The sequence below is a fragment of the Glycine soja genome, chromosome 6, assembly GCF_004193775.1.
Source record: "Glycine soja cultivar W05 chromosome 6, ASM419377v2, whole genome shotgun sequence".
Lineage (NCBI taxonomy): Eukaryota > Viridiplantae > Streptophyta > Magnoliopsida > Fabales > Fabaceae > Glycine > Glycine soja.
The window spans coordinates 45,590,383-45,603,797 of record NC_041007.1 but is presented as its reverse complement, the minus strand read 5'-3'; the positions used below and the strand labels follow the sequence as shown (position 1 = coordinate 45,603,797).

The 13,415-nt window shown below is 30.2% G+C and overlaps 1 protein-coding gene across 1 annotated transcript; it reads left to right on the top strand.

Moving 5' to 3' along the window:
- Window positions 1–4,791: 4,791 nt before the first annotated feature.
- On the top strand, window positions 4,792–11,663 carry LOC114417201 (probable serine/threonine-protein kinase At1g54610). The gene is made up of 8 exons (XM_028382323.1): window positions 4,792–6,063; window positions 6,708–6,992; window positions 7,158–7,475; window positions 7,825–8,052; window positions 8,649–8,746; window positions 9,124–9,238; window positions 10,271–10,717; window positions 11,250–11,663. Exons 1-8 carry the CDS (start codon window positions 5,641–5,643, stop codon window positions 11,424–11,426), a joined length of 2,091 nt encoding a protein of 696 aa, XP_028238124.1. The 5' UTR covers window positions 4,792–5,640; the 3' UTR covers window positions 11,427–11,663.
- Window positions 11,664–13,415: the final 1,752 nt, after the last annotated feature.

Below are 13,415 nucleotides of genomic sequence, written 5' to 3'. Positions count from 1 at the left end.
ACAATTCTTCGAGACTAAACCACCATTGTATTTCCTACAAGTGTCTAGCATTATTATATTAGTCACTGAAGCTAACAAAATTCTAAATAAGTCCTTAAAAAGTGTAATTTGTTAATTGCATTAGTTTAAAATATATAAAAAAAAGTATATACTATAAAGGGATTAAGTTTAGAGATTTGAATGAAATTTTAGAGACTAATTTGGATTTTTTTTAGTTTCCAAGATTAATACGATAATCTTATACACTTTTAGAAATTAAATTGATAGTTTACTCAATTCTTATATATTATACCCATTTTTTTTAAGAAAATATGGATGTAATATAAAGGACGACAGATCTAAATGAGGAAGGAAAAACACAAACTGAAGCAAGATTATATAACGATAGAATTTAAAATTATATACAAGTTCATCAATAATTGTACTGTAATAATTTGAGAGACTGTTAACTGTTTGGTTCATGGATCATATAGCTATGACTTTTTAAATATTAATTATAAAAAAAGACTTGAAATTATTATACTTTTACAAGTCTTTTGACTCGAAACTATAATTTATGGATTTTTAATATATTATTAACTACTTTGTATGTTCAAATCATTTTTTCTTTTAGAAAGGTATCCTCTTTTACGCTCAAATACAGTTTTTGAATCAAAAGATGAGTACAAATAAAATTCCATTAACTATCCGCACAGTACATAAAGAAAAGAATTCATGGCATTAATCACACCAAATAAAGATCAAATCAGTTAGAAATCTTGATTAGCTGTTGCTTCCTTAAAAACAACGTATCAACGATAATATTAGTGGTTTTATATTTTTTTTGGCACTTTCAAAAAAAAATATTTATTTATATTATATTTTAAAATTCTATAAATATATTAATTAATGATTTTTGAATTGTATATGAGAGAAACAATAGTATATAAAGTTTGCTTAATTGTCCAAATAAGGGTCATTAAATTTTTTCAATCTATCATTTTTTTCCAAAATTGTATATAATTAAAAAATAAATTATATTATTATAGTTTAAATTATTCCTTATAAACCAACATATGATAAACACGTGATAACGATTTTATCCATATTCTGGAAGAGTATTTGAATCATATCTGAAAGAAAAATACTTATTTTATGTGTATTTACGATTTTTAACAAAGATTAGTTATTGCTTTTTGATATTGACTATTTGGTAATCAAATGACGGATTTAAGACTTAAGGAGAATGGAAACAAATTATTTTAAAAAATAAATCTAACACATAAAAATGAGGAAATAGTTCAAATATATAAAAATAAAAGGGGTAAAATATAAAATTTAAAGATAAATACTCATTTAGAGATGTTATTATAACTCATACTATTAGAAATGTTATTAAAGTTTATCTTAAACATGTCTATATCATTTATTCCCCTGAGAAAAAAATTAATCAATATTTGTTTAATTTTTTTCTCATGGAAACTTATACTAGTACTTTTTTTATATCATTATTGTTGAAGATAATTTTAAACAATATTATTTAAAAAATTATAACTTGTTTAAAATTGAACAATATATAAAAAAGTTTATCCTAAAATAATATTGTTGAAGATAAATACTCAAAATTAAACAATGATATTTAAAATTATAACTCATATTAACACTTCATTAGAGATGTTATTAAAGTTTCCACCTAATATAATACACTTTCAATATAATAAGCTTATTCTATCTTAACTATTCTCTAAACAATGGATTTAAATAAGAAATGGTAATTTATCCGACCAAACTTTCTTTATGTTGACTACTAAAAAGTGAAATCTCAAAATAATCTACTCTTTATAAAATTATAGTACACAACTTGAACTTGAAGAGTGAAGTTGTCCCTCTTATAGTTAATAGTCATGCTATTTATATAACAATTTATACAATAATAATTTTTTCTTATATCTCATTCTATCACAACATCTATTACATTTTATACTTCTTTCATACTTTTCTCTGTTTTTCGGTTTTAGTTGCAAAATTTATTTTATAAATATTGTTGGTTTACAATTGAATCATTATTCTTTCTAGTTTCTATTATCTCTTTTGAGTATGATTTTTACTCAAAATCATTGAGAGCAAGAAAGTTTTTTCTCACTCCTCATTTTTTTCATGTATTTTTTATTATTTTAATTTAATAAATGTTCTAGCCTATCCACTAAAATTCATAATAAATAAATATTTTTAATATATAAATTATACTACAATTAAAATTCGTAATAAATAATTTCTTTAAATATATAAATTATATTTTATATTTATAATGAATGATTTAAATTGTTGTATAATATTTTAAAAAAATAAAATAAAATTCAGTGATAGAGGAAAAAAAAGAAAGATTAAAAGAGTATGTGGTTGAAAAGATCAAATATCAAATATACAAATAAAGATAAAAGAATGAGTAACTTCACAATGTTGAGAGATAATTTTTTTAATAAGTTAAGGGAGTAATGTTAAGTAAAAAGACATTCGTGTCTTAAGACGAATTATGATTCTTAATTATTTTGATTAAATCTAAATAAATATAAATATCAAAAGTTGTATCTTATGTGATATCAAACTATGCTTCATGATCTTGTGTTTGAAATTTATTTTTTACTGGAATTGTCTTACAAGATATTCTCCTAGTATCTATCAAATCTCATGACAAATGAACAAAGTTTAAGTTTTGTGAGTTACAAAACAACATCAAAAGATACATTCTGTTGTGATAGACCTGCTGTGACTTAAAGGAAGTAGTTTTCTGTTGTAGTGTTTAACATGAAACTTATCATAATAGGTTCCAACATGAAGAAAGAAATACATTTAATGCAAGCATTAAATGCTCGAATGACCATAAACTTTATACGGGAGCAAAAATAAACAATTTTATATATTTAGAGACATTAAACTATTGAAGATGAAAACCTATAAATACTATAAGCTTTAAAGAAATGAGTTATGAACCTATGTGCTAACATTCAAATTCTTTATGTAAAAAACTTTTTTATATATTTACTTGTAAAGTTCAATAGCTCTCAAAACACCTTGAATATTTTGAGAGAAACGACTAAGTGCTTAGCTTGTGCATTCGTCTATTAGATGATTAAGAACTAGTCACTAAGCAAACCAACAACGTATCTTTTGATTTGTATTAGAGCCACCATTGGCTTGATATGACAAAGAATACTGGTGTTGAAGTTTGATAATAAACTTTGTTTGTAGAGCCACAAGTGACACCAATTAATACTTATAACTTTGTGAAGTTAGTAGAACTTAGTTGTTAACCAAGAATTACACATAGTCTCAATGATAAAGACGAACTAATATAATTCCTTGTGTCTTATATTTTTTTTTGTATATCTTGTGCTTTAAATTGACCTACGATTTGAATTTAATTTTGTTTGAAAACATATGTTTTGCAAAATCTGTTTGTATTGTCTAAATCTGTTATATATTTTACAAAGTTATTTTTCAAACAATAACTTTGTGTTAAAAAAAGATTTAAATAATTTCTAAAATTACAATTTAATTTTTCTTTTTGTGATATTTGTCTTTAGAAGTATTAAGTGAACAATTCCTCAAATTGAGAAAGGAGATATTGAAATTTTCTAATTGAGAAGATAGGTATAAATAGAGTCTCACTCTCCACCAAATTATGTAATGTAATCTATAATATAATGGTGATTTAAATTATAAAAAATTATAATTAAAAACATTAATGGAATAGAAAGTTTGTAATTAGTACAAAATTTTAAGTTGCCTTGTTATTTTATTTATTTAAAATATATTAAAGTAATAAAAAAGTTTTTTTAACAAAAAAAAGTATCTTTAGATTTTAAAAGTTTGACTGTCTTTTAATCTAATATTATTTATATGACTTTTTTTTAGTAATTAATCTTTTTAAGTTTGGAAAATTCTTTTCTATATCTTGTTTTGTGATTTATCAATAATCACATTTCGAATTTCATATAATAAAAAATTAATTAAAAATAAAATATTTCTATGAAAATATAAAAATAAAAATATTACTTAAAAATAAATTATGTAATACTTATTAAATAATTAAATGCATTAAAAAAGAATAATGGATTCCTAATTAATATAACTAACAAAATAACTAACAAAATCTTCTCCTATCTAAAAATTAATATGTAATATGTAAGATAATTATAAAATAAAAATAAAAATTTGAGTAAACAATATATGTTCATAAAAGGTTTTTACACTGTATAAAAAAGTTTTTTATACTATTATTTAATTACAAACTATTGTGCCTGATAATTTTATTAATTTTTATAATAATTATTTAAAAAATTTATGTAACTATAATTTTTAATTAATGAAAAGTATACATTTTCTTTCTTATATAAAAAATATGAACTTTCTTATAGTGTACAGAAATAAAATTTCAAATTTTCATTAAAGTATTATTATTAATATTCTCTATATTATTCATTAAGATATTTTTAACAAAATTTTTAACTATTTTTTTATATTTATTACTTGAACAAGATCTAAAATTGATTCTTAAACTTTTTGACTTAGAAATGCTAAATTGATTTGAATATACAACAAGATTTATGGAAATGTAATTTCGAGTAAGAGGAAATATATTAAAAAACATGTTAGAGGATGTGTCCATAACATTCTTGGTTCCAACAGAACAAGAAGAAATGCCTTTAATTTAAACATTCAATGACACTATTACCCTGCACAAAGGAGAGAGAAAAAAATTGTTTGAGAGAAATTAAAAACGCGTTTAATGCTGAGCATTGATATTCCAAACAGAACTCAACGACCAATATAGAGGCTTTGAACACAAAACTAAAACCAATCGTTCTTTGACAGAAGGAACATACATGGTGGAGGGACAGAGAGTCACAACACTACACTATATGGAATCATCATGCATCAATATCATCACTAGAGAATAGAGATATAAAGAGAGAGAAAGTGTGAGAGAAAGAGAGAAAGAGAGAAAGTGTGAGAGAAAGAGAGAAAGTGGAGTCTTTTGACTGAGCCTAGCCTGCAAAAGCCGTCTAAGGTTGTTGTCTGGTTGATGATAATGTTTCTTTTTAATGTCTGAATACGCGTTGAACTTTCAAACGTACCACCACCACACTATTTTTTTAGTTAGCCTTCTGATCCATTTTCACCCTTAACCTTAATCCCAATTCAAAGGTCCAATTAGTCTTTTTCCTTTTATTTTTTTAAATGATGGTTTATAAATTGCATTAGTCTCTGAGTGTTTTTATTGCTTGAATTTCCTCTCCTTTATGGAGCAATGATTCCTTTATGACAGTTTGCGATTTTTGTCGGAGGGTTATGAATTGTGGGTTTGATTCAAGTTTGCTTCTTTGGAATTGGGTCGGGTTGGAATCTTCCAGTATTGGAGTTTTGGTATCTGATTTTGAATTGGGTATGTGCGTATGAAGGAAAGTTTTCATCTTTGCTTTTGAATAGAGAAAAAAAAAAAAAAACAAAAAACAAAGAAGGTACTGTGTGGTGGGTGAGTTTTTAGTTTTTATGAGTTTTGGTGGAGTTGGTAGAAGATGTGTTTGCTGGTGAACGGTGATCCTACTTTTTGAAGGATAATATTGTTGTATAGTTGATGTGATATCTTTGTGCTCCAACATGGGTTGCATATGTTCTAAGAGTTCAGCTATAGAGGACAGCAAGGAAAGTGTCACTAAGAAATTTCAATCGTATAGCACACGGCCTTCAGAGTTGAATGTTTTACGGTTGAATTCAACTAGGAGGGTTGATGAGGGTGGGGTGAAAGATGTGTTAATAGATGGTGGTCATGTGAAGGGTTCATTGATTGAAAGGAAGGCCAATGGTTCAGGGCAGTTGTATGGTGATCATCATGATGTGAAGAAGAAATTAGAGAAGCCGGGATTGACTGTCGTGGATCATATCGGCCCTGGAAGGGTTCCAAAGGCTATAGAAGGAGAGCAAGTTGCGGCAGGATGGCCGGCATGGCTTTCTTCTGTTGCTGGTGAAGCTATTAAGGGATGGATACCACGTAGTGCAAATACTTTTGAGAGGTTACATAAAGTAAGTTACTGCCTTGTCTGCTATGTCTGTGCTTGTATTATAATTGAACTGTTGTGTGATTGTTACTGCTATCTAATGAATGCTTGTGCCAAAATACTTTGAACACTGGCCATGTCAAAGATTTTGCATGGACTTTTGCTGGAACGGTTAAATTACTAATGGGAATTTTTTAAAGCGCGATTTTAAGTTAATTGGGATTTCCATGCACTGTGTAACGTAAAGTTTATGAACCAGTCATGGCAGAGTAGATGGGAGGGAGTTGGAAATGTTGGTAGCCTGATATTAACATTTCAGAAGACAGTGAACTTTATTACATAAGAATGTTTCCCTTAGGAATCATGTGGCTGTTTTACAAACTAAACATAGATTAGTGTTAATGAGTTAATGTTGGCTAGTATCCACTCTCCTGGCTCCATGAAAGAAAAGTAAATGGTCAATGAAGTTTGATTATGTAGAATATTGAAACTGTGTGGCCAGATTTTGTGTACTAGTCGTGGTGGATTAATTTTGTCTTGTTTCTGTGAGTATAAATTTCTTTTATTGGCGAAGGAAGGAGTCTATGTATTGTACTATGATATTCTTTTTCATTGACTATACTAGTCTTTTTCTTTAAATGAATAATTTGATGAGATTCTATTATGCAGATTGGGCAAGGAACTTACAGTACTGTATATAAGGCACGGGATGTGATTAACCAAAAGTTTGTAGCATTGAAGAAAGTACGCTTTGACAATCTGGATCCCGAGAGTGTCAAGTTTATGGCAAGGGAAATCCATGTTCTGCGTAGGCTTGACCATCCAAACATAATTAAATTGGAGGGCTTGATTACATCACGAATGTCTCGCAGCCTGTACCTTGTTTTTGAGTATATGGAGCATGATCTTACGGGACTTGCATCAAATCCTGATATTAAGTTCTCTGAACCACAGGTAATGATGATTTCTTTTCATTTACTCAAGGTCTGTTTTACACGGAGTTGAGATTTTTGTGCATGTGTCTGGCATAAGTATAGGAAAGTGACTATGCGTGCCTTCTACACTGTTTTTTTGTAAGAAAATTCCTAAAACATCAATATTTTTGTATGCCATTGCCAGCTGAAATGCTACATGCAGCAACTTCTTAGTGGATTGGATCATTGCCATAGTCATGGTGTCCTCCATCGTGACATAAAGGGCTCAAATCTTCTCATTGACAATAATGGAGTTTTAAAGATTGCTGATTTTGGTTTGGCAAGTTCTTATGACCCTCACCACAATGTTCCATTGACAAGCCGAGTAGTAACTCTATGGTATAGACCACCAGAACTTTTACTTGGAGCCAATCATTATGGGGTTGCAGTGGATTTATGGAGCACTGGTTGCATACTGGGGGAACTATATACTGGAAGGCCAATTTTGCCTGGAAAAACGGAGGTATGCTTTATGAATCCATTTTCCATCAATATGTTTTTATTTTATGGGAATTCAATAGTTTAGGTCTGTAGAAATTTCTTACTACAAGAATTTTAAAAGATTTTTTTTTAACTGCAGTTACATGATGCAAATGATACTGTTTCTCTATATTAAATTACTATCGCTTTTATTGAGTGGATTCTCTATATCTTGTGCTTTTTTCACCTTTAAGTTTATGGTTAAATAATTACTGTTGATCTCATGTATACTAGTCTACTCTAGACTGTTGATCTCAATTTTATAAATTGATACTAATACTAGTATTGTGTGTAAATAAAGGTATCTGAAGGTTAACTTTATTTCCTTGTAGGTTGAGCAGTTGCATCGGATTTTTAAACTTTGTGGCTCACCATCTGATGACTATTGGCTTAAATTGCGGTTGTCACATTCAACAGTATTCAGGCCGCCACACCATTATAGGAAATGTGTTGCAGATACATTTAAGGACTACCCATCTACCGCGGTAAAGCTTATAGAGACCCTACTTTCTGTAGAGCCAGCACATCGAGGGTCTGCAGCAGCTGCTCTGAAAAGTGAGGTATGGTGATTAATGTTTCCACAGCAAGTAATTATATAGTCTGATCAAGTGAAATCCTTCTCCAATGTAATCAGTTCAAAATATTGTTTTCCATGATCACCTGCTAAAATGAATGTTCTGCAGGTTAGTTATTGTAAGGAAAAAAAAATCAATCTTAATTTTTTTTTAACGTTTTCTCTTTGCATGTTTTTTAATTTTTATAGAAGCCAGTTGCATTGATTGATATTTGTATTCTACTCCATTTAATGGAAAAATGTTAGTTGTTCTTTATTTACATGCATCTGTAGATATATGTTCTTCTACACTTTAAAAGTCATACTATTCTACATTTGTTCTTTTTCTTTTTCCTTTCCATGCTTAAACAGTATCATCTGGCCATTCAATACAAGGGAAGGTAATGAAATAACGAAGTCAGCTTGCAAATAAACAAAATCATGAGATATATTTTTTGTCACTATACTGCTATGTTATGAAGTAGGAAACATAATCAACTTTCTCATGCAATTCTGTCACATATTCTAGGAACCCTTTTCCTTTCTAACATGCTAATAGGTGTGTGATTCTCCATTTAAATATTTTTCCGCATTTATTGACAGTTCTTTACGTCAGAGCCTCTGCCTTGTGATCCATCAAGTTTACCAAAATATGCTCCCAGCAAGGAGATTGATGCTAAATTACGGGATGAAGCCAGAAGGTACCAATATAGGTTGATCGTATTTATGTTGAGGAAACAACGATATTTATTTTTAATAATTAATATTATGATAGTGGCTTCAATCTCTAGAATGGAAGCTGTTTATAGGAATATAAATTATATGGCTTAATCTGAACAATTTCAGTGTAATCAAATTTGTCTCTTGTTTATTATTAATTTTAGTGTTAATATCTATGCCATGAACAACTGTTTGCTTTTAGTTGTTTCATCATGACTGTTAGCTGTGCTGTCTGCAATCTGCATCACTTGATAGTTGATTCATGCATTCGTGCTGAAAGGGTGCCTTGTTTTGTAAGCCTATTGTCGATTGTTGATAATGACAACTAATATCGATTCATTTTTGTTTACTGTCTTAGGCAAAGAGCTGTTGGAGGTAGGGAACAAAAAGTTGCCTCAGGAGTTGGACAGGAAAAAGGGCATAGAGCAAATGTTGCAACAAAAGACAATGCTGACCCAGGCTTATTGGTGCAGGTAATCCAAACAAGTTTAAAACTTTTTGTATGACTTGCCTCAATGGGATGCCTTGGGGTATTGTGTAAATTCTTTTTAGTGTTATTGATCATGAAAGGGACAGGATTTTTTTTTTACTTTGAAAACTGTCTCTTGATTCAACTTGGAAATTGTTCAACATCTTTTTAAGCATAGATTGGATTGTTGTGGAATATAAAAAAAAACTTATTAGTTTGATGATCGCTAGTTCTTTTTAATAGTCAGCGAATTAATTTTATGTCTCTGCTTATCAGTTATTTATGTAAGACCTCCCCCATTCTAGTTATTCCCTCTGGTCCTTATTATAAGGCATAGTTTAGAAGGAATTGATGGCCCTTTTTATAAGGCACTTTAGAATTCCTATGAAGCATTTAATCTTTTTTCCCATTAGTTGCCTTTTATTAAATATTCCAAGTATATTTGCTTTTTATTGATAGCGGTGCATACTACATAATACTCTTAAACTTTAATGTTTAAAACAAGTTAATGATTATTAATCAGGGCATAATTGGTACATTAGTTACATTCTTTTAAAAATTCAATAAAACCAACTGAATTAATTACTTTTATTGGTCTCTGTGTTTGATGTCGAAAGTGCCTTATAATAAGGATCAAGGGGGAGTAATAATTATCCTGTAGTTGTGTTAGAACACCTAAACCATTTTGGGTTGTTGCAACTTGTAACTGGCTTTTGAGTTTTGAGTCCAATGGCATTTCTGTTTTTAATTATGAGGCAAAGAAGAGATCAAGAGAATCCTTGGGTTTGAAACAGTTTGGCCTATTGGTAACTTGCTAGTTCTAAAGCTTAAAAATTGCAAATTTTTGTGCTTAGTGCCTATTGCTTATTTCATACATAACTTTTCGTAAAACTGCAGACACTTTAAAATATTAAAACCAAACCTTATATACTAAAATTCTAAGTATTCTTGAGCTCTTTTCACATGTTTTTTTCAATTGTCCTACTTTCTTTTATCTCTTCTTCCACTAGGCTTATCTTACTGTTTTCTTATGCAGCAAGGACGTTATTCCAGCTCAAGGAACCAAAGTGAATTATCCAACCCTCATAGAGGAACGGTGTCTGGAATTCTGGTTTTCCCTCACAAACAGTCAGAAAAAGAAATGGATAATAATTTCTCTGGGCATATCTATAAGAGGCCTTCACATTCCGGCCCATTGGTTCCTGGTTCTGTCTGGGCAAAAGGCAGGAAGGAAGTTGATGATGTACCTCCTGTTTCAAACAGAGTGAACCTATCAAAACTATCTGGGCTAGTGGCATCTAGGACTTTGCCTGAAGATCAGGAGGTTAAACCGGTTCACTTGCACCACAGAAAACCAATTGAAGTAAGAAAATCTGTGGAGTCAACTAATGGATCAGAGTCAAGAAGAAGGCAGGATCAAAAACGGATTGTTGATCTCAATCAAATTGAAAGTAGAAGGGTCGCGGCTGAAAAATCAACTCCGGTTAGTTGTTATTATTATTGTTATTTTTTGATTTATTAATTCTAAATATTTGTAGTGCAAGTCTACACTTGACATCAATAAGGATCTGGATTCTCTCTTGTTACATAATTGAATGTGGGAGAGAGGCAAATTTGATTGAGTGTAGGGACTAGGGACCTTTCTTATACAATCTACTATTTCAGAACTATATATTTATCTTTCTATCAGGACACTCAAACTTTCCTGTTATCAAAATGATAGTCTTTTATTTCCCCAAACTGTCACAGTTTTCTAGAAATTTGTTTTCTTCTTTTTTATGAAATTCTCAAGTTTCCCATCTTTTTTCTAAGTACCTACTGGTACCGTATTAGTTGATTGTAACTTTTATAGGTGATAGGACACTGATTATAATAAATGGAGTTCAAAGTTCAAGCGTTTATGGTTAGAAATTATAATCAAAACAATCAATTAATATTTGACAACTAATGACTGGCAACACCTTTTTTATTTATTTTTCTGAGTGATTGAATATTGATGTGGGGCACTATTTCAGGGCGGGCGCGAGTCCATGGGAAACAAGATATACCTCTCAGGTCCATTAATGGTTTCGTCAAGCAACATGGATCAGATGCTCAAAGATCATGACAGAAAGATCCAAGAGTTTTCAAGACGAGCGAGAATCGACAAGTCAAGAGCAAGAGGTGAGAAAGTTCGTGCTCTGCGGAAGTAGTCGAATTCGATAAACTATTTCTGATGTTCAGCTGCTTACATATTTTTATGACACCATTTATTTATCTCAAACCTAATGAGAGAAAGGAGCGGGGAGAGGAAGATAGTGTATTCAATCTTACTGTAGCATATATAATGTAAATTGCAGGCTTTATAAGAAGAGATTGATCTTTCTTCAACTCTTCATGTTTCACCCTTATATAAAATATAAGCAATTCAATTTATTATGTTCTTTCCACCATTCATGTTTCATCTCTAGATTTTTTCCGTTTACTTGTCTATGTTGGTGCTCCATTTATTCCCTGACTATGAAGTTAGGGAGAAGAAAAGTATATCCCATGAAGTTGAGAGGGATAAATCATTGCTGAAAAGATTAGAACCGTTCCCAACACGAGGAGAAAACAGAATAAAAAGGACTGACATAACAGTATAAAAATAAAGTTTATGTTGGCTTTAATGTAAAATGTCATTCAGATTTACCCCACCAATGAGGTGAGGGTCATGTGATGAGATTCTATATCTTTACTGAAAAGATATTTAACATGGATGTTGAAAGCATGAAGCAGTTTATTCCTTCAAAGATAAACTTGAATTTAGGGATATGAGTCACTTAGAGATTTGGCATACATTATCGTTTAAAATTTTGACACTGAATACTATATATTTTTTAATATGATGTTTTAAGTTATTATTTTCATCATGTATCTAAGTCTTTTGGAACATGATGTGATTTGCCATTTATAATTCATGATTCAAAAAATTTAGAAGTTTGAAAATCAGGTAGAAAATGACTTTTGAGGCAAAAATATTTTTACAAAAGAATCAAAATCATTGCTAGTGCTTTTATTCGTTAAATCTGCATTGGAACGTGTATCTTAACAATTTTAACTGCAAATCAAATATGTACTAACTTGACATCTTGTGATCTGATAACCTTGATAGGGGTCAAGGTTTCACATGACAAATCCAAATGAATGATTAATCAAGCACTCGCCTAACTTCCTCAATGTCAATGATGTGTCAACTTCATCAAGGTCACTATACAATTTGTCACTGTCCATTAGGAATACCCTCATATAACCGGTGCCTTATCTGCCACAGTAGGTCTTTTCCCACATATCACTTCTAAAACTAATATTTCAAAACTAAACATCAGTGATGATTGCCATATTCTATCTAGTTGTGGAGTTATATATGCCTCTCAATCCTTGTTACTCCAGTTGTGTCAAACAACTCTCCCATGTGATGCAGCCTGGCTTAGCCTAAAATCCCCCAAAATATTGGATTCTTGTCTTTGTCAAACATCAATTTCCTGCTTTGATGTTCCTATGCATGATTTGTTTAGAAAAATAGTTAATATAGGAATAATTATGGACCTTTTCTGAGATTATCATTAATTATCCTCAGACCCTTATTTAGGAAATTGCAATTCTTTGTTACTTTTAAGGGTATTTTGTGTGTGGTCCTTACAAAATTAAAAGGGGATTGTTAATTAATTAGTATGAAAGTGTTTATCAGCACCAAACACTAACACCATGCACTAGGGTTGGTGCATGGTCACAAATCAATACCATGGCCATGCGTTTGCATTTCATTGAACAAAAGTTAAATAAAGAATTGCAAACACTATATTTCTGGTCAGCAAAGCATCACAAAAATGAAAAGTTTTAATTGCCATTTGCTAATGTGTTCACAAGTTTCCAGAAAATCCCACGTCCATTTCTTTCCAGTGTTGTTATTGGCCCCATTCCAATTAGGGGTGGACCCCTTTTTCTATTCCCAAAAATGTCATTTCCACAAAATCATGATTTTATTGAATAAAATGCATAACGAAATAATGATTTCATTGTGTATTCATTTTCACATCCCTTCAATACAATAGAATCATGATTCCGTTACCTAATGTATAACGAAAACATATTTTTATTTTTTATGTTTCTCCATACATAACAACAAACTCACCGTTATTTTTTTGGGCACCCCCTTAATA